The sequence below is a fragment of the Scatophagus argus genome, chromosome 10 (genome assembly GCF_020382885.2).
Source record: "Scatophagus argus isolate fScaArg1 chromosome 10, fScaArg1.pri, whole genome shotgun sequence".
Taxonomy (NCBI): Eukaryota; Metazoa; Chordata; class Actinopteri; family Scatophagidae; genus Scatophagus; species Scatophagus argus.
Window position 1 is genome coordinate 10491409 of NC_058502.1, and position 25474 is coordinate 10516882.

General features: G+C 39.3%; 4 protein-coding genes across 9 annotated transcripts; 2 read left to right on the plus strand and 2 right to left on the minus strand.

Annotated features, from left to right (window-relative positions):
• Nucleotides 1-6369: 6369 nt before the first annotated feature.
• Nucleotides 6370-10180, minus strand: rps24 (ribosomal protein S24). Of its 5 annotated transcripts, none has more exons than XM_046401338.1 (8): nt 10092-10180; nt 9494-9614; nt 8795-8860; nt 8487-8696; nt 7988-8101; nt 7668-7670; nt 7044-7064; nt 6370-6460 (listed from the first exon to the last, which is right to left on the minus strand). In XM_046401338.1, exons 1-7 carry the CDS (start codon nt 10163-10165, stop codon nt 7059-7061), a joined length of 594 nt encoding a protein of 197 aa, XP_046257294.1. In that variant the 5' UTR covers nt 10166-10180; the 3' UTR covers nt 6370-6460; nt 7044-7058. The 5 variants fall into 5 exon arrangements, with proteins under 5 accessions (XP_046257294.1, XP_046257298.1, XP_046257297.1 ...); XM_046401342.1 differs by lacking the exon at nt 10092-10180 and adding an exon at nt 9740-9891; XM_046401341.1 differs by lacking the exon at nt 10092-10180 and adding an exon at nt 9756-9796.
• Nucleotides 10181-10991: 811 nt separating this feature from the next.
• eif4ebp2 (eukaryotic translation initiation factor 4E binding protein 2) lies at nt 10992-15848 on the minus strand. The gene is made up of 3 exons (XM_046401343.1): nt 15528-15848; nt 13339-13518; nt 10992-13168 (listed from the first exon to the last, which is right to left on the minus strand). The coding sequence occupies exons 1-3, from the start codon at nt 15658-15660 to the stop codon at nt 13137-13139; spliced, it is 345 nt and encodes a 114-aa protein (XP_046257299.1). The 5' UTR covers nt 15661-15848; the 3' UTR covers nt 10992-13136.
• A 696-nt stretch (nt 15849-16544) lies between these two features.
• ppa1b (inorganic pyrophosphatase 1b) lies at nt 16545-20894 on the plus strand. The gene is made up of 11 exons (XM_046401334.1): nt 16545-16712; nt 17752-17816; nt 18230-18283; nt 18660-18779; nt 18881-18967; nt 19104-19230; nt 19316-19443; nt 19732-19817; nt 19946-20021; nt 20124-20163; nt 20271-20894. The coding sequence occupies exons 1-11, from the start codon at nt 16652-16654 to the stop codon at nt 20300-20302; spliced, it is 876 nt and encodes a 291-aa protein (XP_046257290.1). The 5' UTR covers nt 16545-16651; the 3' UTR covers nt 20303-20894.
• A 770-nt stretch (nt 20895-21664) lies between these two features.
• sar1ab (secretion associated, Ras related GTPase 1Ab) lies at nt 21665-25005 on the plus strand. 2 transcript variants are annotated; one of them, XM_046401337.1, is made up of 7 exons: nt 21665-21784; nt 22796-22866; nt 23367-23486; nt 23585-23650; nt 23735-23838; nt 23941-24072; nt 24744-25005. In XM_046401337.1, exons 2-7 carry the CDS (start codon nt 22809-22811, stop codon nt 24858-24860), a joined length of 597 nt encoding a protein of 198 aa, XP_046257293.1. In that variant the 5' UTR covers nt 21665-21784; nt 22796-22808; the 3' UTR covers nt 24861-25005. The 2 variants fall into 2 exon arrangements, with proteins under 2 accessions (XP_046257293.1, XP_046257292.1); XM_046401336.1 differs by having other exon boundaries at nt 21724-21831.
• Nucleotides 25006-25474: the final 469 nt, after the last annotated feature.

Consider the following 25474-nt stretch of genomic DNA (forward strand, 5'->3'; position numbering starts at 1 on the left):
TTTAACCTATGACCCTTCGATGCACGTTGTGTTTTTGATTGTTATGTTAGTCAATGGAAGTATTTTACTTTTAATTGTGAAGAAAAACATAAAAGACACAAAAGCATTGATGGCCTTGCATAGAGGGTTAAATAAAATGCTGTGCAAGTAAAACTATAAGTAATACTTTTAAGCAGACAGTGGTGTAAAGAGGCTGAAACTTTAATTCTTGAACATCTAAATGTAAACAGCAACCAGACTGAACAAAAAAACAATCTCAGAAGCACAGTACATAAAATTGTACACAACTATCCCATTATCTTGAGTTACCAAATGCAGAAATATGACAGTATTACAGTGGAACATAATCCAAATGGCCAGAATATATACACTTCATACTCACTATTCATAACCACAGAAAATATAGACATTTAGTGTACCAAAAACTAGTCCAGCACTGAGATGATCAGTCAAACACATAGTAAGAGATCTATTACATTTTAATTATTTGGGCAAGTGCTAAAAGACTATAGTGAGTAAATTCCAACTATGACCTGATATAATGATGATGAGTAATTTGACTTTTTCATTCATTTCATACAGCTCTCGGTACTGGATGTGAGGATGGGGTGAGAGCCACTAACAACGCCATGAATTATGCATTTCTCCAGCGACAGAACATATTATGGGATCTGAGAGGCAATATGAGCAAATCTCCCTTTTTATTCATGCCAGTCCTGTTTAATGAATCACTGGGAGATTGCTCTCACTGTTGCCATTAATCAGCGCTTCTCTGCTGCTGATTGAAGAGGGTAATATGAACAGGAATACCAATGAGTGGAGGAATGTGCACGGGCTGAAAAATGGCAGAATAACTCAGCCATACAGACAGCCAAGTGCTGTGTGCAGTCCAAACACAACCTTGTCCCATCCATACTAGGAATAAAGTCCATTACAATTTGACCATGTTCTCTGATGATATAGAGAGACTATATCAAACTGCTGTGCACCCACAAGAGACTGAGATAATTTGGTTTTAGACTGCTATTGGAAAACCATGTGCTAAAGCCATATTGGTACTTTGGAAGTGCATGATGCAACGTTAAGTCCCAAACACAAATTTATTTCATTGATTGAAGAAAAACTAGGACCAGGCTGTTACTCAAGGGAGCATTTTGTTCATAAATTGAATCTATAAATTCGGGGCATATGCAGTTTATGTCCCTAGAATGAGATCAGTTAGAAACCATTTGGGTTTGCGGGATGTAATTTCACTTTGCTTTTCATATTTTACATCATATTTCCTTTAGCATCTCTATTGGATTCATATAAATGTCAATCTAAAGCCTTTATGAGAAAAAAAAACAAGTGACACCTAAAGAGAGGGGCCAAGATATTTAAAGGAATAGTTCAATATCTTTTTGAAAATAAGCTTATCTCCTGGATGAGAAGATTGTTAACGCCACAGGTATATTAGCATTGTGTAGCATAGCATAAAGACTGGAAACCAAGAAGGAGTCTGGCACATAACCTCCTGTAAAACCACAATTTATCACCTTTACACTCCAGTTTTTATTGTTAATTAAGGTAATGAAGTAAATATAAGACAAACAGTCAGAAGGCGGATAGCTTAACTAAACACAAAGACAAAAAAAAAAAGGGAAAACAGCTAACTTGGCTGCACCTCAAGATAACAAAACCTATCTACCAATACCTCTAAAAGTACATAATTAACGTGTTATATCTCATTTGTTTAATCAACATAAAATCAACACATCGTGCAGCTGGGTGCTGGACTATTTCTTGTGTGGGCAGTAAAAGAATTAGATATATTAGAGGTGTTCATTAGTGAGTTTTAGAGGCGCAAAGGCACATTTTGTCTTGGATGGAGCCCTCTTAGCTGCTTCCCCCATGTGTCCAGTCTCTGCTATGCTAAGTTAGTCAGCTGCTGGTAGTGGTGTACACCTGAGAGAGTGACTTCAATCAGCCTGTGATGACCAATAATAACATTAATGTAATGTCAGGAATATAGCTGGGCAGCAACAACAAATATATCAGCATGATGTTTGCACACGAGGGAGGTAATGCTGCATTACATAGCATTTTTTGTACAATTCAAATTAAATTGCAAACCGACAGACCATGATGAATTGTGTGCAAAATGGCATGCAGGGCATATTACTCTGTTTTCACAAACCCGATAGGCCTTTATCCAGTATCCTTTCTCTAAAGCCCAAGGACACACACATGCACACATGATTTCTCAATGACACGCACACACCTCTCCCAGTCTAGAGAGTACAGCATGGCTATCACACAGAGCATTCCATCATACTGTCACTCACATCTGCTGCCCTTTCTCATTATCGCATCCTCCTGATTCTCCCTCTCTCCTTTACCTTCCCTTCGGTAAAACCCTTTTTTCCCTCCTCTTTTACAAACATTCACATGCTGCCGTTTTCTTCCTGCTTAACAGACCATCCTTTCCATTCTCACAAAAATGAACCTAAATTCCCGAGGATGTATGTGGATCGTAGGGAAGCAGGTGGGCTGACACGCTTTTACAACAGCCTGATGTCCTCAGAGCCTCAGACAGCATGCTCACAGGCTGAAAAAAAAGGCCACAGAGTGGTTTCAATACACCTCACATGATTGAAACCGAAAAGTGATTTTTCACGTGTGCACACCGGTTAGAGTGCCAGAATTAGACAGCATGCAACTATCTTCTTTTTTCACCTCTCCCTGAACCTGTGAAAATGGATTGATGGAAAATAGTATTGTTACATTTGAGCAACTATACAGTGTACGCAGCGGAGCTCAGTTTGGGCAGATGTAGTTTGCTGCAGTCTCTGCTATACCCCCCACCCACCGCTTCCAGAAAGGAATAAATGACAAAATCATGTCAGGCTGGTGATGCAAAGAGGATAATTAGGATTCACAAAACACAGTTTGTCCTCAAAAGTAAATCACTTCCCTGGTGCTCAGGGGCTACCAAGGCACAGATCATTTTATATATCAGCACCTAGCAACTGGCAGATGGAGTGAACTTAGTGCAGGCTGCCAAAGCTGATAGGACACTGCAGGACTGCAAAATGAGCTGTGATGATTCCCCTGCTGAGGCCAACAAGAGAGACATACCTCATTAAGATGCATGGCATCCTCAAATGCCCGGCCGCACTTTACAGCAGCAAGTTGCTCGTTGCAAAAAAATGATCACAGCGCCATTGAAAACATACAATTTGGAGATGATGGTTGCAAAACAAACACAGGCCAGCTTGGTAATTGCAAACCTAAATTTGGTAGAATATCAAAAATTAAAGAACAATAAAATAAATCACTGTATATTATCAGGTTTAGAGCCAGAGTTAGAAATTAATGAACTGGTATACACAATGTTGTGATATGAAAAAGAGCTAGATCACAGTCTTTGACATCTATGGATATCTGCATGGACGTGCTGGCAGAAACACACAGTGAGTCACAGGGAATGCTGTTCATTTTCTCCTTATAATACCACAATTCAACTCTCTACATGGAGAGAGACAGGCCATTAAAACTGCACCTGTTGTGAGGGCATAAACACGTGTTCCTCATAACCATTTATCATGAACCTGGCTGCAAAAACCTTTGTTGTACAAGCTGGCAGAGGAATATTCTCATTACAAAGCTCCCTCCTGCCCCAAAGAAAATCAGAGGTGTGTATAGTGCTTTATCTGTTTTTATTTTTTCTTATGGGACTCCCTGGAGGCTGTTGGCACAGTCGTCTCCTGGCGCTGAGACTGCAGCTACCGTACAGTGTGCCTGCAAACATACCAGGCTGCATCACATTTCATCTGCGGCTCATTCATCGCCGCCCGACCAATTATCCCTCATCATATTTTTTGTCGGTTTATTTCTTCCTGTTACTCTCTCCCTAATATCCCGCTTATTGCATTAGCCTGCTAACTATCCTCCTGATGTCATCCACCTTTCCTGTTTCAACAAAACCACAGGAGGAGCGCGGAGGAGATTTCACTCGTCCCAACAACTGAAACAAAGGCCGGGCCGAGGAGATAAGAAACACGAGCAAGACAAATGAGTGAGAGACACTGAAAAGAAGGGACGCTGCAGGGAGAGACGAGAGACAAAGACAGAGAAACAGAGTGGGAGAGAGAGAGAGACTCCTGGGATGGACCAACAGGGCTGTGGAGAGAGGAGCTTAATTTCCCAACACCATCTGTTACTACTCCCTGGGTTGAAAGCTCCACTTATGTCAAACCTCCCACAACCACACACCAGCAGAGCACCGCAGAGCCACGAGAGACCCCACTGCCTTTCCCTTGTCTGTCCCCTGCACCTTTTTCTCCTCCACACCAGCAGTCACCCACACACTCGCATCCTGCACAGCAGCACCAACACTAACACACTCTTGCTGAGATAAATGAAGCTGCCTGTTATTTTCTGGGTCATGGTAGGTTTATTCTGTTGAATAAAAAAAAAATAAAGTAAGATTATTTGGGCACCAGCATGTTAGGTGTCCCCTGTGCACTGCAGGAAAATGGATTTTCCTTCAATTTTCCTTTACACCAGTTCACTGTCCACTTAATCAATAGGGCCTTGATACAGTAACCTCTGTTTCTGTTGTGTTGGGAATCCAAATTATCTAGACAAACTGTCGGGGTTTAATCTTGGCATCGATCGAAGAAAAGCCCACTGGGAATACTATACATATATATATAGGCCTTTGTACTGGGAAAGAAGAGCCCACAACTTAAAATGTGTCAATGGAAGTGCCTCCAAGCTACTGGTTTTCCCTTTTTTTTTTCCTGGTGGAGAAATGTGTGCCCTACATTCAAGACTTTTTAGAGGCATGAAAATATGTCAGTTTGCAGAGCAGAAGACAATTATATGCAATACATGTTACACAGAGGTTGAGAGTGCAGTGCCTTGCAGACCGATGTAGCGTTAACTCGGACAAGGCGGTCACAGCGCTTTAAGTAATGCTGTCAGGGAGGACGTTACGTCAAAGTTGCTAAAGGTCACAGATGGTTGCATGTTATCATTTTAAACATTTCAGTGTATGAGTGCATGGGCAATTGTTTTTTTTTCTTGTTGCCAGCTATAATTCATTATTAATGAAGTCAACACATTAACATTTCTACTTTCCCCTTCAGCCTCTTGCGAGAAATAAACATGTTGTCCTGCTCCGAAACCGAAAGGAAAAAAAATCTACAAGGGCAGACTTGGTTGCAGCTCCTGTATGAAGAAATGCTGATATCTGTAGAAGAATGGGAGACACTGGGAGGCAGTGGGGAACAGCGAGGACACACCATCTCCTGGCATTTTAATCACTTCATTTACACACTCTCAGGACATTTCTATGCAAATTATCTTAAAAGGTCACACTATAAGGAGTGATATGTCCTCTGTTCCAAATGGTGTTTATAAACAAAACAAAAAAAGTCCACACACAGACTGGGTCCATCAGTGCATTGGTATAATTTAACCATCAGGGGGTGTGTTTGCTTCTAGAACGGGAGAGTAGTAGCTTTTTATCCAGCAGGTAAAATTGACAGCTTGATTGGCCACATGAGGGAGCCCTCATGTGGCCATTTGGGTTACTACAGCTGAACTTGAAAATGAGTTTCAGAACATGTGGCTCAACATGCAGGTCTCCCCACACCACCTTAAACATCAAGTTCAAGAGCTTTTCAAGTCCAATTCAGTCTAAATTCAAAAAGGCAGGCTTTACAGAATCAAAAACAATCAAAATGAGTGTGAAGACAGTTGTCTTTCTCCAGCAGAATGGAGACCATTTACTAATTTTAAGTTAAAAAAAAAAAAGTTCAATTTCTATTTTTGCATAAAACATAAATTCAAGCAATTTCAGTGACCCGTTGATTTTCAAAAACCTCCAAGGACTTATCTTCTTCAAATTCACTGTCACAAGCACAATATTCAGTCATTCGATCTGACATTGATCACGTTCAGCTGAGCAAGCCAACCTGTTACCAGCTGAAAACAGGACGAGTTATTTGGCTGCTCTGAAGTTATGTCATTGTAAAACCACTGGATGTCACTGTCAACACACTTCATGTTTACGTGCAACATGAGCAAAGTTGAGAATAGTGCACTTTGAACAGGGAAAAACCCTTGGATACTTTGTAGAGAAATGTACCTACAGCCAAGCAGGCTGCTTTTCGATGGCCATCATTAACTCAAACTGAGCAGGAAATCCTGGCTGCCAAAAGTCAGGTGTAAACACAAACAGGAATTCAGACTTCACTGAACACGTCCCAACCTGCTGCATTTTCATGAATCTACAAAAAAAAAAAAAAAAAAAAGATGTGAACTCAAAACAAAAGGCATCAGAAACCGGGTGTTTGAATAAATATACCAAAACACCAGAGATTTGTTTTTTCCAATTTTTTCCAAATTTTATTTGATGACAATATACAAGAACATCTTGAGCACGAAGACCCTCTCTGGCTGTCCGGGCTCACTGGAGGGAGATAACGGCAAAATTAATACAAGAGCAAATTTAAATACAACAGCATCAAACAGAAGCCTTAACAACGTGTATAATCCTAAATTACACGCTTCAAATTGAGACAATAAAAAGCTGATTGTTTTTTTATTTTTTTGAGAGACAAACAATGTTGTAATTTGAAACCAGAAGAAGAAATCACTTGTGTAAGGCATTTTAAGGAAAGAAATTTAAGTGAGAAATTCACACATTAGCTCAGCTGCCCCACACTCAACACACTAACAAAAGATCCACATGCTACACCCAAGTTCTGCCTCTATTAACTAGAAATCCAAAGCGTTGCCAAAGCACTTGTATCCATCTAAATATAAGCCAAAGTGGACAAAGCCTAATGTGTAAGCCTGTTTTAAGCAGAGACGGTGCTACAAAAGACTGGGGTAGAGAGAAACCTGTTAGCAGGGAGTTTGAAACAACACGGGGAGGGGAGGGCACTGAAGGACAACTGCAGGGGAAAGTTGGGTGTGACATGCATGGCACAACTCTAATCAGCATTAGATGTGCAACACAATGGCACACCATGCTTTTTCTGCTGGTATACCTGCACACTGACACTTCATTTCTGCATAAGAAATCCATGGGAAGCAAAGTCAAGAACAAAAGATGGAACAATGTTAACATGTTGAAAAGTTAAACGTGGAAAATAAAAGTCTTGTGAATGGATGTGTAGTGGCTGTACTGCACAGAAGACATGACTGGACAGTGTCAACTGTCTACAAGACAGTTGTGCTGTAGTTATTACAGATGCAACTTTATCATAATGTGAGGTTCAAAAAAACAACTACTCTGGGTGACTTCAGGCCAGTGACTAGTGCCACAGAGGGTACAGGGAGTGTGGAGGGTTTCGCTGACACAAACAGTTCAACGATTAGTGCTGGATTTTAAAAGTACTTTCATTTAGAGACTATTAGTTTTCTGGTCAAGCTAGTAATCATTAGTATTATCAAAAATAAATAAATAAAAATCACCAGTAGGTATTAACCAATGGGTCAAATTCTGTCATACTGGGTACATCATGGATGCATTGTGTACATAAAGAGGGAAAAGCATGAAGGCTTTGTCTCTCAGATGGGTAAGTGAGGGGGTAAAGGGAGGAGTTAGCCAGCATCTATCACTCTTGGATTATCTGCACACTGCAGTTAGTCTATTTATGAACCACATTTACCTTCTACGGTTCCAGAAGAACATTTGATATGATTGGAAAGATGATAAGGAAAAAAGTAAAATAGTTGTGAAAACAAAGATAAGCAGGGTTGGGAAAGAAAAGTGTGTCATGAAAAGCAAGAAAGAATCAGGTGCACTGAAGTAAACGATGCCTTCCTCCAACTTTCCTGCTGTCTTGGCTTAGATTATGAAAGGCTAAAATTATAATTCTTCACCTATGGCGAACTGTCACAGGGAAACTTCTTCTAATTTTGTGAAGCAACAAGAGGAGACAACATGTGGTCAACGAGTGTTCACTTGTGTATAAGTCAGACAGAATACCTTTTTGCCAGCAGCGCCAACACTGGCCTTCTTGATGCCTCGAACTTTCTTCATTCTGTTCTTGCGTTCCTTGCGCTGTTTCCTAGAGGTCTTCTTTTTCTCATAGAGACCATGCTGAGGAACAAATAAACGTTTAATTGTACAATGTTATACAGCACTTGGAAAAAGTGACAAACATTAAATAACGTGCCTGATCTGCTGATTATTTCCACCATCACTTTAACTTACAAACACATCACAAAATATGAAGAACACATAACAGCATCCCAGTTTTGATCAACCAGAAGTATGACAAAGAAAATCAGTAACTTGTTACATTTAAGATGCTGGAAGCAGCACGTGTGACATTTTTGCTTGAAAAATGACTGAAAACACTAAATCACTCCAATACTTGCCACAACAACAGCACAGGAAGTACATGTAACTGTTTTCCATAAAACTGCATTTCTAAGATTAGGAAATAAAACTGTCAAAGCATTCGTATAGATGCCAAACTCACTCTGGCCAGTCTGTGTTTGGGCTCATTCTTCTTAGCGTAGTCTAAGGAGTCGTACACCATGGCAAAGCCTGTTGTCTTGCCGCCACCAAACTGAGTCCTGAAGCCAAACACGAAGACAACGTCAGGAGTGGTCTTGTACATCTTGGCAAGTTTCTCCCTGATTTCAGTCTTGGGGACTGTGGCCTTGCCGGGATGCAAGACATCAACGACCTGCGGAGTGGATGAGCAGAGAACACATGAGCATATGACATACAGTTCAGCTTAAGACAGCATCAACGTAACGAAAATGGAGAAGTTGAACACCTTACCATTTGCTTCCTCTGAAGCAACCGGTTCGTCATGAACTTGCGGGTCCTGACTGTCACTGTGTCATTCTGAAGACGAGAGAGGACAGAAAAAGATGCTCATTACCACACACTGTGTGATTTCCTTTAGCTAGTCTCAAAACGAAAAACAGGGGCCATAGCATTTTGAAGCTTCTCGACATGCCCTCACAACCATATGCCAACGTCATGGCATCAATATAGCCTATTTTCTAAAAATGAGCAGTGCTACTGCAATTTAACGTGCTTGTTCAGTTAACATGAGGGCCTTGCCGTGGCTACCTTACCAGTTGTAGTACATGCTAACATTAGCCGCTAGGACTTCACGTTCCTATATAGACCACTAATTTAAGTCTAAATACAACAATAAGTCTTGGAGCAACTATGTAGGCTTAAAGGATTATGAAGTACATGCAAAGAAGTACGATAACAGAGTGACAAGTACACAAGCTGTCCAATAATCAGGTGAATAGTGTGTGTGTAACGTCCAGATCGACAACAGTGAGGATAGCGCTAGGATAATGGCGCTGAATTACACCCAATACAGTTTAATAATCCATCAATAATAACACTTTTCTATAAAGGGGACTTAAATAATCACATAATGGGCATGAAATGTGTGCAGATTAACGGATGGCGTTGATGATGAACGGATTTTACTCATATTTTTGCCACAACACTCACCATCTTGACGCCGGCCTCACTCAGGGACGTAGAAAAGGAGGAAGGACCAGTAGGCGACCGGATTAATGCCTGCAGAAAATTGAGTGGGCAAGCACTTGTCTTGCCTGATTTAAAAACGTATCTAAATAAAACACAACAATTCAAAATAAATGTTTTTACTTTTTTAGACACCACATTATACAAGTTTTGTAAGATATAGTATTTCAAATTCGATACGGTGAAAGTGGAAGCGTATTTTGACAAAACGTGAAGCGTTGACCACCTAAACTTTTTCGTTTTTTCCAGCATTCATGCACACATATCACTAAAACGCAAGAACTTTGAGGCAAAAACAAAGGCTGGACCTCTTGGACACGTAAACTGTCAAGCACTGTAGGTAAACCAACATTTAGGAAATTCCACCTGTGATTCTTTTTCGGTCCACTAGACGTCAGTCTTGCAACGTCTGAATATTAGATACTGCAATTCAGCTCAGAGGATCAAGCAGCGAGATAATAATTTATTATTATATAGTACCTAAAATAAAATGAAATAATTTATTAATTATTAAAACAGTTCATTATTAAAGTAACCAGCAATAATAACAAAACACAAACACCTTTGTCTGGATACATTTGTTGGGTGGGGCCCAGCTGACTCCCAACACTGTCTGTGTACAATGTACACTGACATTTATTTTCCTTTTAAGTAAATGGCGCACAGCAAACTATGCATGGCAGCTATTTAATTTGTCCAAACACCCAAAAACCAAACAGTAACGCTATGCTCAATAAACACCACCTGGTCCCAAGGTTTGCAGTGTGCCTGTTTGTCTTAACTCAAGTAATCACAGTTGTATTGGAGAACCATGTGAACACAATATATGTTACGTTGAAATGGAGTTTTAACTCTGCAATAAAGGAATTAAAACTTATTGACACAGTGCCCCCATATGGTTTGACCTTCAGTTGTGCCAGTTCCATCAAAATGTAAAATTAATCAAATTAAAAACCACGACATGCACCTAAGATATTTTGAGGACCATTTCTCATGTGCTTTACAAATGAAGAAGAGGTTGTTTAGAACAATACAGGGTGTACTATATTATTTTTAGAAAGGACAATTTGTCATGTGTACCCACCTGAATGCCTAATAGCAATTCCATGGACTGCCTTTCTTCTTCTTCTTTCTTTTTTATAAACAGTTAGCTGCCTGGAAACGCGTGGAGTGCCATGAATAAGACAGTTATTGGGTACGGTAACACAAAATGCTTAACATTTGGTTTTATTTTTAGTTTGTGACGTGACTTTTCAGATGTGGACAGAGGGCTGCACTCTGGCACAGCATGAATCAGTTTTACTGAAAGACTAAAAGATTAAGGTAAAAACAAACAAAAAAGATTCCAGCTCACAGTGAGAATCATGGCCCTTAAAAAGTCACACTATTAATTACATCTGATTTTGTCACTGACAAAGCTAAAACACAGCAAAACAGAGTCCATTAAAACAGGCCATCTTAGTTTCTTTGTTACGGAACTTTATTGATCTTGCAGCAACAGTGTCCACTGGCATTGGAGTTTCATTTAAAATAAAGTTATTTAAAATCAGAACAGAACGTTACTGTAAGTTTGTTTCAAATGTCTTAAAACACACAATGTTAAGCCCTCATTGTCAAACCAAACTGATTTGAAATAAATCTGCAATCAGAATTATGACGCTGTAAAATGTAAAGAGTTTTATCGCCAAAAGTGTGCAATGAAAAATGGGTTCAAGCAAACCCTTGATGTGTTCATCACTAAACATGGCCAGAGTTAATTACGAAGCCAAAAAGAAAAAATAAAATCTTTGATAGACATCGTTTCAGCCATTCAGCGGGTCCAGTCATACAGAGAAACATACGTATGGTATGAATCAATTTTGAGTGAAAAATAGCAAATTTATGGTAATTTTTTGCCAAGTTCAGATAGGACTATGATTATAGTATAAAAATAAAAATTATTGGGACTATATAAGCATGTGGCGTTCTTTTGACCACATCACCATGTGAACTTCAGAATCCCAAAATGACACGTACGCCATGACACTTTCAGACTTCACAGCTGCTTGAGGAAGGAAATCAAGTAAAACAAAACAAAAAAAAAAACAAACATAAAAAGTTCTTGTTTTGCTCAATTGCTAAGTACAGTGGTACCTGATCAATGTTACAGTGAAAAAATAAACATCTGTTGGAGAGTACAAATTGATGACAAGGAACCTAGTTTTAGTTACTGCATTTGATGTAAAGTAAGGCATGGGTAGACATGACACGTGAAAAGAATAAGGTAATGTCAGGTGGATTAAGGACACTGGGGACAGATTTGTAGATTAAAGGGTAGCATCTATCAAGCCTGATGCAAACGATGCCGTGTGGTTCGTTGACACTGGTAACAAATCTGAAGGCTTGACAGAGCTCAATACCCTAACAAATACCCTCAACATTAAGAAACTGTATTACAAAATAAAATACATATAAAACATCTAGACTCTTTCAAGTTTTTTTCAAAAATCTTCTTGTATTTTATCCAAAAATTACAATTGGGAAATTAACCATTTCCACGTTGATCTAAATGGTCTTGCCACGTGTGACCTCCTTAAATTTATCAAATTCTAAGCACAAAACTCTTGCCAACCAGTTGAGGCAAAGAAACTGTAAAATCTGGAGAAAAAGTGTTCTAACCTTTCTTGGAAGGAGAGAAATGTGCAAGTAGATTTATAACGTCGTCACAATTGTGATGAATCGAGTGGCTCGATATCATTATACTCCACTGAAATTGAACTCACAACGAAAAGCTTCTTTTCAGTTGCCGGATTTATAATTAGCTTCACATAATAGTTGGAAATACAATCATTTCATTATTTCAAAACAATGAAATCGTGGCCTAAAATTTAAAAAAATAAGCGTTTTCCCCTGAAAATTGGAAACTCATACCGGCTCATGTTGGTAATGGAAACTAAAATCTTGGAATGGCATGAAATCTTCACCTATTTGCAAAATAAAATAAAATAACACAGCATCCCTTTACATACCTTCATGGGAAACTAAAATGGACCAAACAACTGATAATTGTTTGAGGAGCTCTTCAAGTAGTTCCAAAAAAGAAAAAAAAAAAAAGAAGAAAAATCACTAAAATAGCATGCTTCACAAGGGTCTTCAAAACCAAAGACTGTGATGAATATCAAAGTTTTTGACTGATTCTAAGGCCTGTACTGAAAATTACCACTTCCTCCTTTAATTAACTTGGAATATGATCAGTTTTACAGTGCACTCTGTTAAAGATCCTGACTGACAGAAAGCTTTAAGATAAGCACTGCAATTTACCAACTGGACTAATGTGTCTGGGTGCGTAATGTTCAGCTGCACCCTCGCTGTGTGGTTGTTCATTTGTACAGCAACTGGTAAAACATGGAAATCTATACAATTAAACCTAGCTTCCAGAGTTGGCCACATTGTACCTGTATGTATGATACACTGAATCCCCATGGTTTACACACATTACATCCAGCAGCGGGACAGAGAGCTAAAGAAGATGGCTGCCATGAGGGCTCACAACATTGGTTTCTACAAGCCAAGCCACTGGCACGTGTGATGCCAGGTCATTTACTTCTGATGATGTGGTTCCAGTCTGTTAGATGTCCATTTCAAACTGAGCATCATCACCTACAAAACAGAGCAATAAATAAATAATTGCACCACAACGGAAGGTGTGTTTGTCAAATGTTTGAGAAGAGAGAGTTTGGTGTCTGTACTAAAAAAACAACAACAACAACAACAAAAAACCCACATCTTGTTACATAAGTTGGTTATTCAATCCATAATTTAACTCTTACCGTTTGTGGGCTTGCCATCATGTTTGTTGATGTGGTTGTTGGCTTCATTCTTCTGGTTCTCTCTCAGGACATTTTGGCTGGTCACTCCAGGGATGACAGGCAGGTGAGCTGGGGGAGTCTGGGCAATGGGGGAATTGCGCCTGTCCAGTAGGAACTTGCGGTCATAGATGATCCGGGTTCCTGCGACAGCACACATACAAAGTTTCACTTACTCTTGTTCTATTCAGAGAAATGCGGGCTGGCCCATCTACAAGCATCTAACTATAATAGAACAAGTATTCTTTAGTTAAACAAATCAGACACTTGTAGTTTCAGTCTGGTCTGTGGCAAGTCCCATTAAGATGGCCCTCAAATTTACAACCCAAAAAACAAAGCTCATTGTGAAAAACAAGGAACACACTGATGTGTCACACCAGCATGACTGAACTTGTCAGTGGTTCCCAAACTTCACCATCATACCAGCAGTAAACTGATTAAATTAGTTGTTAACCAACTGTTTCTTTCCACATACGTCTGTGACTGGATTGTGTTGTGCACACACAACAGGACACAAGGTTCTCCTGCTGCATTGACTGTTTCAGCAAGATGGACTTCGAGATAAAGATTTGACTGACAGTTTGCTTGATAAGCTCAGTGAGTTTTCCTTTCGGTCTCCATCTTGTACTCCACTTTTGCTTTGTGAATAAATCTGGTTAATCTTAATCTTAACAACACTTGTTCATCGTTTGCACATTAATCAAATTCACTGAACTTTTACACACGGGGAGTGTACAGTTGTCTAAGAGTAAAATTCAAGCACTTTTCAAGTACTTTCAATGGACCCAAAATAAACATTCCTTGACTACAGAAGCCTTAATCATCACATTTAGACTGTTACTATAAATGCAATGGCAAAAAAATAGAGTTCACAGTCATTGTTTATACCCACAGCAATCAATGTCTATTGTCACTTTGGTTATGTTAGCAGCGGGTCACATTAAGTTTTCACTGTATGTTTTGAGAATCTATCGCTCACTAAATTAAAAAAAAAAAAGACACACAAGATGGTTTTATTTCAAAATTTTAAACTTTTTTGATTTACATGAGTGACTGAAGATGAAACACCAGATTATGTTGAAAATCAAGCACTTTCAAGGAGTCTATTCAGACGACAGCAACCTTGAAAACATAACTGTTACAATTAAGGAAACTTTGTACAAACCCCGTACACAGCAGACATTTTCACTTGTCAGTTGTGACTGAAAAGCACAGGTGAAACAAATAACGTTCGCCAAGTTCCAGAAATGACTGCAGTGCAATGCAGCGATTCATTTTTATCAGTAACACCTGACAAGACATAATGTGTGCTGCGAAAACAGGTTTTTGAACTGCAGTTTCACTTCATCGCTTTGCTCTGGTTACATCTCCCCTCCTGTTAAGGCTCTGCGGCCCAGTTTGGAAACCACTGCTTCAATTGATTCTAATATTCTCAAACCAAATGTTAATCTGAACTACATCAGAAAGGATTAGCTGACTAGTTGATTGACAGAGAACCTAATACAAATGTTTTGATGATCAACTGATTCTTTTAAATCATTTTTCAAGTAAAAATGTCACAAAGTCCTTTGCTCTGGTTTGTCTATGATGGGCATATTTAACTATTTTCTGACATGTTTTGGCCAACAATAAATCAATGATGAATAAGAAACATCTTGACAAACACTATATAATTCATATGCAGTTTCTGTACATATAGAACACAACACAGTGTTTAGATAACATTGCCATGATGTGTGTACAGTGTCCTTGCTAGCTTTAGGGCCTCAAATAGACTGAAATGATTCGTACAATTAAATCTGACAGTCTTCGGTCAATATCACACATGGCTGATGCACAATATTTGCGTTAAACTAGCGGTTATCAAAGTCCTCCGTGTGCCATGGGCCACCGTTTTAAAACAGAGTAAAGAACAGGAAATAATAAATTCATCAGAATCTCTGCGCTGCAAATCAACCAATCAGGGAGCAGTCAGAGAACACGGGGGCGGGGCTAAGCTTTGTTTTTGTTTTGATCGGAATGACAAGGCAGCCTAGGCCACAGAGGCATGAACAGTTAGGTTAATAGTTTAGCGAGAGCACAATGAGCACAGAAAGCTAGCTGCGCTCAGTTTCCTTAAAAAACGTGGTAAGGCAGACGGGGCATCTCCTTACCTCCGGGAGTGGTAGAGAATAAAGTGCCTCCAGGGGTGGTGCAATAATCATGAGGTAGCTGCGTTGTGTCGTTGATCAACACCGTCCTGGTCGGGATGGCCCTGCTCTCGCTAAGCTGACGACTGGTCGACATTTTTAGCGCCGATTCGGTGGCAAATCCAGCAGCTACAGAAAACTGTGGTGTTTATTTCCCGACGGACGGTGCAAACCCGGGCCGTTTCCCACTCTATTATATCTTCCCAAAGGCTTTCTAGTCTTTCCTTTCGTCCTCCCAGCCGTCAGCACCGTCCCCTCCCTCGCCAAAGCAGGAAGCACGACAGGCTGCGGGCGGATATGAAGTCAGCGGTGGGGAGCATCATCAAATGGTGTCATTTTTCGTTTTTCTTTTTCTAATTTTCTTGTTTCATACAACATGCCAGTCTTTGTTTCAAACGGATGTATATTTATCAACAAGGTCAGAGCTTAAGCTATGACACAGTCTGACTGTTTCTCATTAAACGCTCTCTGCTTGTTCTTGCTGTGTGTTGAGCAAACCTGCTCTCTTCTTTCCTGTCTTTACATGCTCGCAGTCCTTACCTGTCAACAGTTAATGCAGCTGATACACAAATCACTTTTACATAGATACGCGTGTATCTAATTTTTACAGAGACACAAACACAGAGAGAACTTCAATACTTCTCCAGGCTTTTATTCGTAAGCAGTACCATTACAGTGTTTCAACAGTCACTCTTAGCATACACTTCATCACTTCTTCACTGTACTTTGGCAACAATAAATACATGGGCAGTTAAATTACAACCATTCCCATAAAAACCAAAATATACTCTGATAGAGTATAACTCAAAAGTGTAGTTTTTTACCTGGCTAAATACAGTTAGTTACTTTCTACATTTGGTTTTAAACAAAGTGCAAATTCCTCGTGTCAGTTCATCTTACTTGTTATGGCATTTTTGACATCTGCGAAGTGCGGACATTTCCGATAGTCTATGAAGGCATCTGTGAAAAAGTGCGCAGGCGCCGCCGTGCCCCCCCTCTGTCTACGTTACCAAGTGCAGGAGCTTGCCGTTTTGCCGTCGCCATCCTTCACTCCAGCGCCAGGCAGCCACACAAACCTGCAATAAAACATGAGCTTCACAGTGGAAGAGAGGGGAAACCCGAACTCCCTGAGCTACCGCCTCTTCTTCAGTAAGTAGAAACTGTGTAGAAATAGTACAGTTTTGTCGGTGTTAGCTACTTTTGAGATGTCCGCCCAAACCCCGCAGGCCGACTACAACTTCCCACGTGTCACCTATTCATTTATTGTCGCTGGTTTATTTCATCATATGCACAGTAATAGTGTCAACATGTGTCCTTAAACTGTAATTTACAAGTAGATCTCAGCTTGTTCGGACAGTTGCAATCGCTCGGATTTTTTCGTTCAGTGTTGCGTTCAACCAGCTGTACCGGTTTACCGGGTAAAGGGTGATTATTTGATTTCTGTCTCAGAGTTTAGGCTTTAGAGTCGACCGTACAACATTTATTACCTGAATTTTGAAGAAGGAAGTTGGTTATTTCAGGAAATCTCACAAGCTCCGTAATCGCGTCAGCCAGAGTAAAATCATAAAATCTTGCATGTGGCGAGACAACACCCTGTCTGTTCACCATACATTAATGAACCACTGATATTGATGGGACTAGACTGTGCGTGATTAACCTGTTGCACAGATAAGATTACTGATAACTAACATTTTCGGACATCCTCGTCCCACCTTCACAGTCATAGCTTATTGTTTTTCAAGACAAATCCATGACTGATTTCAGGTCTGTCAGAGTAAGATCAAGTCAATTGTCTTCATAAAAATCCAGGATTTTAAGATCTTAAGGACATTACAGTAATGGCATGTTTACACAATAGGCCTGAGTGCTGTTGGTTAAGTACTAGTAACTATAAGCAGTGGCGTCTATGCCAGGTTTATTAGATGTCCAGGCAGCTAAACTGGCATGGACTGTTCCAGTATGTCTGAGACTGGTCAATGAAACATTAAAAGGCAAACACCCTTTTCTTTGCTTTTCTTTTTTTTTTTTTGGTCTGGTGATTTGAAGATCACCAGACATTTTACTGACATACTTTCACTCTCTTGGCACCACACTGTGCATGACGTCTGAGGTCATTGTTGTCGGACTGATAAAAGCAGGTTGTATGTACCTGATATTCATACGCTGTTTAATCTTGACTATCTTACAGAAAATGCAGAAGGAAAGTATGTCTCACCATTCCATGACATACCAATATATGCTGATGAGAGCCAGGTAAAGTCACCTGTACCCCATTAAATATGTAAATGTGTGTACACTCCAAACCTTTCCACTGGTTAAAATGCCACCTGCAGCGCTACCATGAATGTGTAGTTGTAGTTAACTGCAGTGCGTCACTTATTGGGCTGTTTTAAGCGTTGCTGCCACAGAATAGCAAAGGTCATAATCTATTTGCAAAGGCAATGGCCTTTACTCTGTATTTTCTCAGCATTGTCAATATCTCCTTATGATTGCAGTGGATTATCTGTGACCTTATCTTTCTGTAACAATTAATCCTGTTTGTGGAATAACTAAGTAAAAGCCACAAAGTGGAATGTTATGTAAGTATTATGTGTGTTTGTGTTGTGTCATTTACTGTTTCAGAATAAGAAGACTAAGTTAATGAATTCGATTCTTGTCTCTTACAGAACATCTTTCACATGGTTGTTGAGGTACCAAGATGGACAAATGCAAAGATGGAGGTATGAGTCTCAGATAATCGTCCACCATAAACTTTTGGATCAGATTTTAGCTGCTTTGGCTTAATTATCAGGCTGTAAGAGGTTTTTATTAATATGTGGCTCATGTAATGTCTTTTAGCCCACAAAAGAACCTGCAGTCCTTCAGATAAAAGTGAAACATGATTAAACATTGAGATTTTCCTTTTCTAACCTTGCCATTCATTAATTTTTCTAAATCAGTGTCAACACAATGTGAAGTAGGTCATATAAATCATTTATTGCCACAATCAATAGGAAGTTCCTCTGCTACTATGAGGCATCACAAATGGCCTTCAACATGCATGAAATGTATTTTTTTGCGTTAATCATGTCTTTAAGTTATACAATTTCTTTTCAGATTGCTACAAAAGACCTTTTGAACCCAATAAAGCAAGATGTGAAGAAGGGCAAGTTGCGATATGTTGCCAATGTTTTTCCACACAAAGGCTACATATGGAACTATGGAGCCATTCCACAGGTTAGGTTTTTGAATGGGTTGTTTTTTTAAGTCCTTCAGTGTTTAAAATTTACAATGGCAAATATTTAGTACTTTTATTTAATTCTGCGGGCATGTTTCAGACATGGGAAGATCCTGCACACAAAGATGGAGACACTGGCTGCTGTGGTGACAACGACCCCATTGATGTCTGCGAAATTGGCACTAAGGTACAGTGCTGGCTGATGATAGAACAGCCTTGTTCATCTTTCGCAGTGATTATCAGTTTTATTAATTTCATAGAAAACAGAAAAGCACTGCTGATTACAGAGGACAATGAACTACAAACTAAAATGTCCTCACTAGGTGTGCTCCCGTGGGGAGGTGATCAAAGTGAAGGTGCTTGGGGTCCTGGCCATGATCGATGAGGGTGAGACTGATTGGAAAGTGATTGCAATCAATGTGGATGACCCAGAAGCCAATGACTTGAACAGTAAGCATCTCAGCTTTTTCTCTGTCCAAGTTGGTGAGCAGTCCTGCATCAGTCATACTGAACTTGTTTCAATGTCCATGTTTAGACATCAGCGATGTCCAGCGCCTGAAACCTGGTTATCTGGAGGCCACCATTGACTGGTTCAGGAGGTACAAAGTGCCAGATGGGAAACCGGAGAACCGTTTTGCTTTCAACGATGAGTTCAAGGACAAGGTGTCTACTTAGTCATCATTTGTACTTTTGACGGATTATTCGAGATAAAGTGCTTCTCTGCTTTGTCAAAGTTGCCTTGTTCCTTTTCAAATAGTGAACTCCCTCTGCTGTGAGAAGTAAGTACACTTTCAAAGAAGTGCAGTCAACACCCTTGTCAAACTTTGTGCAAAGCACTGAAAACTTTACTTGAACAAGAATTAAATAAGAATCATTTACTGATTTTTCTTGGATGAATGAGATGGGTAACTGTAAAAAATATTTCTTTCTCTTTCATTGCTTATGTTTCAGGACTTTGCCATTGAAGTAATCAAGAGCACTCACAACTTCTGGAAAGCCCTCATTTCCCAAAAGGCCAATGCTGGTGAACTGAACTGGTAAATGCTGTTCTAACTGCTTTGACGATAGCTAAATGTACGATTGCTTTTAGAACAAATGTACACTGGATTATATACATTTATGGCTTCTATTGCTATAAATGACTGTGTCTTATCACTCAATACAGCAAGAACACATGTGTGTCAGCCAGTGACAGCCCTTACTGCTGCTCAGTAGATGAGGCTCAAACTGCTGTTGGTGAAGTAAGAATTCGTTCATCCCTTTCATGCAACGTATGACATTCACCACCAGGCTTTCTCCTCCTCGATTATTATTTCATAACTGATGTTCCACTTTATTTTTAGACATGTCCTTGTGGAAAAGAAGAACCTATACCCTCATCAGGTAGCATTTCAAGAAGTATTCTTATAAAAAAAAGTCCAGATTATTGAATTTCTGCTGAACTTGCCTGATAGGTCGTGAGACTGACTGTAGTTTTTTTTCATTTGCAGTCGATAAATGGTTCTACTATGAGAAGAAGTAAACCGGGTGCTCTGTGGACTGGAGCAGAGTGAAAAGCTCATCTCTCAAGAATACTTGAAGATGATCTTACTTTTGGAACCAATGGGATGGGATGTGGATGGTTGGGTCTGGGTTGGCTGTTTTCCTGTAGACATATTATGTGTAGATACTGTAGAGAAGGAGAAATGTCACCAAAAGTACTAATGTCTTGACCAATGATTTTTCGCTTATTTAACAAGGATCTTGTTGGAGATGTGCTGTCATGAACAAAGCACAGGTACTGTGTAAAAAAACATACCCTGTATGAGACTCTGAACTGTTTCAGTAAAACTGGAAAATAAATTAACTGCAGAACAATCTAGTTTCTTAATTACCAGGACTCCTAAGTTTTAAATTTGAGATTTGTTTTTATCTTTATAAACAATCTTTGGACAAAATTTCTGTCATTGTATTAATGCTGCCATCTAGTGTTTCATATCATACAGTACCTTTCTTTTTTGCAATGCAATATACAGTATTTACATGAACACCTAACAGTTTTCAACAGTTTGATGACTTCTGATGTAGAAGAAGTCATTCTTTTGGTTTAAGTATTTCTCATAAACGTGTATGTCTTTATTTCCCCCTATTTATAACTGCAGTGATAAACATTAAAAATGGGAGGTATACTCAGAGTTTATGTGGAGACAGTGAAGACAAAAGGCAAGAACAATAAAACAAAAACACCAAATAATTGAAGTATAATGGCAAATTAAATCCCAGAATTTTATAAAATACAATTTAATTGTGTAGCTTATTTGTTAAATAAGAGAGTTTAGAGCAAAATTGTAAAGTCTTATTTGAGTGACATAAATCTTATGACACCTTAATTGGAGCCTTGAATTTGCAGTTGTGACTATAATATTCTGTGTGACAATATTGTGGAAAATTACATAAAATCTGCCAGAAATGTTGCAGGTACTTGTACTTAACTTCAGTATTTCTGTTGTTAAGATCTATACTCCACTGCATTTCCAAGGCAGTTTTTTCCACTACATTTATTCGACCGTAGTTACTTTGCAGATTCAGATTAGTACTACAAAATAGAGTTAAGTAATGAATTACGATGTAGGCTAGCTTATTACAGGCCGGCAGTTTATACATGTGGTACATCATTTTCTTCCGAAATGCATTATTTTTCATGTGAATACTCTGGTACTTGAAGTATATTTTGTTGCAAATACCTTTACAGAGGACATTGTACCACAGTATCTGTCCACTTAAGTAAGTAATAATACAACAGTATTAAGTAAAAGTCCTTCGTATTACTTCTGAAAGATTATGGGTAATTAATAACAAGAAGACGAAGAAAAATATTACTAGCATGCGCGACCTCTTGTCTTATTAGCCGTCGTGGTGACGTATTTCCGGTTAATTAGCAAACTTGCGGGCTTCACGTCAGTGGACGCAACAGGCTTGGACCGAAAACCAACGGTCGGGCAGTTCATAAATTCGGCAGACCACGGTAATACCGAATTCTTTGTCAACATTATTTTGTTCCAGTTGCCGCATGTCCGTTTAAGTGTTGTTTTCTGCTTGTTGAACGACTTTTCTGACATTATAATTTTACTAGTTTAGTTTTGTCATTTCTCCTGCGCGCTCATGTTGTTTACTAAATTTATCATTGTTTACTGTTTGACAGCCGATGCCGTTCCTACTAGCTAGCTACTTGTGGCAGTAGTCGTGAAATCACTGGAACAATGAGCTCAGTCATGAGTTTAGTGGTGTGTGTTTTTGTGGTGTTATGAATGTAGACTGTTGTTTTGGAACACCTATTTGTGATGTGAATGGCTATTTATGACGCGACCACCGACATTTTTGAAGGTTAACTCAATACGAAGCGTCTCTGTGTTGTAGTACTTAATCCTTGAACATAGAAATTAAATACCGTATCTTATATATGGAGTTTGGTGTTTACAAAGGATTTAGAGGAAACAATGTATGATAAAGGTATTAACATGGGGCAATTTATCGAAGCCTTGGAGGCCTCAGTAATCACTGCAAAAGGCACGTCAAGTCCCACAGAGAGTGACAGGTGTGTGTGAGTGAGTGGGAGAGGCAAGCAGGGGGTGCCTGCTGGGATCAAGTGTCCCTGCCACAACCTGTCATAAAAATAGGCAGAGGAAGATCAGTGTGACTTGGGGAGACAGCTCCCAGAACAAACTAGCATCTGAAAATCATCTGTAGCCTGCTTGTTACTTGGTCTGCCCCCCTTTTCTTTTCATGCTTTGCAAGCTTGTGTGATTACACAAAGCTTACACATACCAGCAGAGTAATCCAGGGTCAGGAATAATGATTAGCAAAGAGCTTCAGTGCTAGATTCTGCAATACAACTGTGTCCTATTGCAACAGTGCATTAAAATCTATACTTATTTTCTAATTTATTCTGTCTGACTTGCTATCTGACAGCAACTTGAACATAAACAAATTGCTGAGAGACACCTTATGTGTACTTTCCTGTGTTTTTGTTTTACAGGTGGCCAAGAGAAATGTCTTTTATATTTGACTGGATCTACAGGAGCTTCAGCAGTGTCTTGCAACTATTAGGTAGAGCATTATACATATAAATCAATAATATTGTTCAGCACTCCTCCACTCTAACACTGTTTTGGAACAGAAATTGTCTTTGTGAATCAAGCAAACTACAGAGCTATGGAAATAGCTATGGAAAAAAATACCTACCTTGCACAAATAGCACAAAGACAATCACAATTATACATTGTATTTTAATGAATGGGTCAAAGCAGCTCTCTAAAAAGGCTTTTTGGAGACTCCAAACTCCACTGAGTAACTATATGTTATGTTGACTAAGAATAGTCAGTCATTAGAAGTGTATTTTCTTTTACATTTTGGCATCTTCACCAGTCAGTGTGCATTTGTGTGTATTAACGCAGATTTATATTAAATGAAATGGCATTCCTGAATATGAAAAAATCCTCTGGGGTTGGTGATTGTCACTGTGGAGCTTCCTGCTCATCATCAACTTCAAGACTATAAGAAGATAAAGAAAAGCAGAATGAAAGTTTTTTGTTTGTTTTCATCAACAGGGTTGTATAAGAAGACTGGCAAGTTAGTGTTCCTTGGACTAGACAATGCTGGAAAAACAACGCTCCTGCACATGCTCAGAGATGACAGGCTAGGACAGCATGTGCCAACATTACATCCAAGTACATCCAGTGATTTGACATGTTGTCAGTTCAGCAATAAGCCTTGTTCTTCTTGCTTCATCACTTATCTAAAGTCAGTGCTTCCTCTCTGTTTCCAGCATCTGAGGAGCTGACCATAGCTGGAATGACCTTCACAACGTTTGACCTTGGAGGTCACACACAAGGTGGGGGCAAAGAAAATGCTGTTAGATGCGCTGACTACTGCTTGTGTATTACATAGAAACACTGAAATCGTGTTGTACTCACAGCACGTAGGATCTGGAAGAACTACCTCCCAGCCATAAACGGTATAGTCTACATGGTGGATTGTGCTGATCATGAGCGACTAGCAGAGGCCAAAGTTGAACTGGATGTGAGTTAATTACGCAGATTTCACTTCTATGTTGACATATTGTTTATAGCTGTCACTGACGGGAAAGCTCTCTGGTGAATGTATGACACTTTCTGTCTGCAGGCTCTGTTAACAGATGAAACCATTTCAAATGTCCCGGTTCTCATCCTGGGGAATAAAATCGACCGTGCAGAAGCCATCAGTGAGGATGCACTCAGAGGAATGTTTGGTCTTCATGGACATACAACTGGAAAGGTAATGAGCAGATATGGGATGAAACTAATGTGATCGAAAGCTGAAGTCTATCACATTTGTATTACACTGTTATTGCATCCGTCTGTCCAGTGAACAGTAGCAGGAACACAAGAACAGCATATTTGATATAGAGCGGACTTTACTTCATTAAATAATGCATTTGTGTCCATGTTGCCTGGTGAATATCAGGACATCTTCATAACAGTGAAATTATTTATCTTTTAGCACAGAACAAAAGTGGTGTTGCACCCGTTGTTGCTCTGAGATAGTTGAAAACTCTAATCCAAATCTGATTTTCAAAGGGCAGGAGTAACTGTGCTTAGATCACTACTGCTCTTAATGAATACAGTGGCAGTGGGCAATATGGTAATATAATGTTTAGAAGCTTTTGATACATTACCAATCATGTAAACTTTTCATTGTTAGCGTAAATCTTGTTTACCACCTGCTCCTTCTTGGCAAGAGACAAGAAAGAAAAACGAGACAGTGAAAGGAAGAAGGATACAATAGTGAGCCGCTTGGAAAGCCTGTTTCAAAAAATATGCTGCACTCTCTGTTGTACAACATTATAAAAGTTAGAGGCTTAACATGCTAATCATACATGTCTAATGCCCATGTTTGAGTTGTGAAATAAAATGTGTGCTTTTGGATGTGTTTTTGTTTCTTTTCAGGGTAAAGTGTCCCTGAAAGAGCTGAATTTGAGGCCAATGGAGGTGTTCATGTGCAGCGTGCTGAAGAGGCAAGGATATGGAGACGGTTTCCGCTGGCTCTCCCAGTATATTGACTGATTCGTGTTCTTTTAATAATCTTAACCAGATTTACTGTGCTGCCAGTGCACACATGTTCCACACAAGACTACCTGCAATAGAGACTTTATCAAAAATACCATATTTAGGCCTTTGACTGTGCTAATAGTAAATATTTCCAGTTTTGTTTTGTGTTCATGTACCCTGTGTTCCTCATGTATTCAAAGAAATTTGTCATATCAATCGTACTACAGCAAATTAAGGATTAAGTTCATTGCTCAGATTTAGTGTGGAGGATAATCTTCATAGTGTGATTTCTACCTTTACTTATAGCTTGTAGGGAATTCTGTCTGCCATATAGAACATGTCATCGCTTTGAACCCATTTCTGACCCGGGTTTATTTTCAGCTACTGGTGTAAGCTTACAGTGTAGGTCATTTTGGTGAACACTTTGTGCTTGGAGTTACTCTTCATTGACTGACGATGAACGTTTAATATATATATAGATATAGATATATATACACATATACATATGCTGTTTATTTCAAACTAATGAGAATCTTTGGCTACTGTAATTTTTTCCCCTGAGAGCAGAGTAGTTTTTTTTGGAAAGGCTGCAGAGATCTTTTGCCATATTTGTTAACGATTGATGCCTT

Bases quoted from the DNA above. Each gene is read 5' to 3' on its own strand.
- eif4ebp2 (XM_046401343.1), bottom strand. From the start codon at position 15,660: ATGTCGACCAGTCGTCAGCTTAGCGAGAGCAGGGCCATCCCGACCAGG. The intron at 13,519-15,527 runs GTAAGGAGATGC...GTGCTGTCGCAG, and splicing joins ATTCTCTACCACTCCCGGAG to GAACCCGGATCATCTATGAC. The intron at 13,169-13,338 runs GTAAGAGTTAAA...TCTGTTTTGTAG, and splicing joins TGATGGCAAGCCCACAAACG to GTGATGATGCTCAGTTTGAA.
- ppa1b (XM_046401334.1), top strand. From the start codon at position 16,652: ATGAGCTTCACAGTGGAAGAGAGGGGAAACCCGAACTCCCTGAGCTAC. The intron at 19,231-19,315 runs GTAAGCATCTCA...GTCCATGTTTAG, and splicing joins AGAAGCCAATGACTTGAACA to ACATCAGCGATGTCCAGCGC. The intron at 19,444-19,731 runs GTGTCTACTTAG...CTTATGTTTCAG, and splicing joins ACGATGAGTTCAAGGACAAG to GACTTTGCCATTGAAGTAAT.
- rps24 (XM_046401338.1), bottom strand. From the start codon at position 10,165: ATGTCAGTGTACATTGTACACAGACAGTGTTGGGAGTCAGCTGGGCCC. The intron at 8,861-9,493 runs GTGAGTGTTGTG...TCTCGTCTTCAG, and splicing joins GTGAGGCCGGCGTCAAGATG to AATGACACAGTGACAGTCAG. The intron at 8,102-8,486 runs GTGAGTTTGGCA...TTTGTTCCTCAG, and splicing joins CCAAACACAGACTGGCCAGA to CATGGTCTCTATGAGAAAAA.
- sar1ab (XM_046401336.1), top strand. The intron at 23,651-23,734 runs GTGGGGGCAAAG...TTGTACTCACAG, and splicing joins CCTTGGAGGTCACACACAAG to CACGTAGGATCTGGAAGAAC. The intron at 23,839-23,940 runs GTGAGTTAATTA...TTCTGTCTGCAG, and splicing joins AGGCCAAAGTTGAACTGGAT to GCTCTGTTAACAGATGAAAC.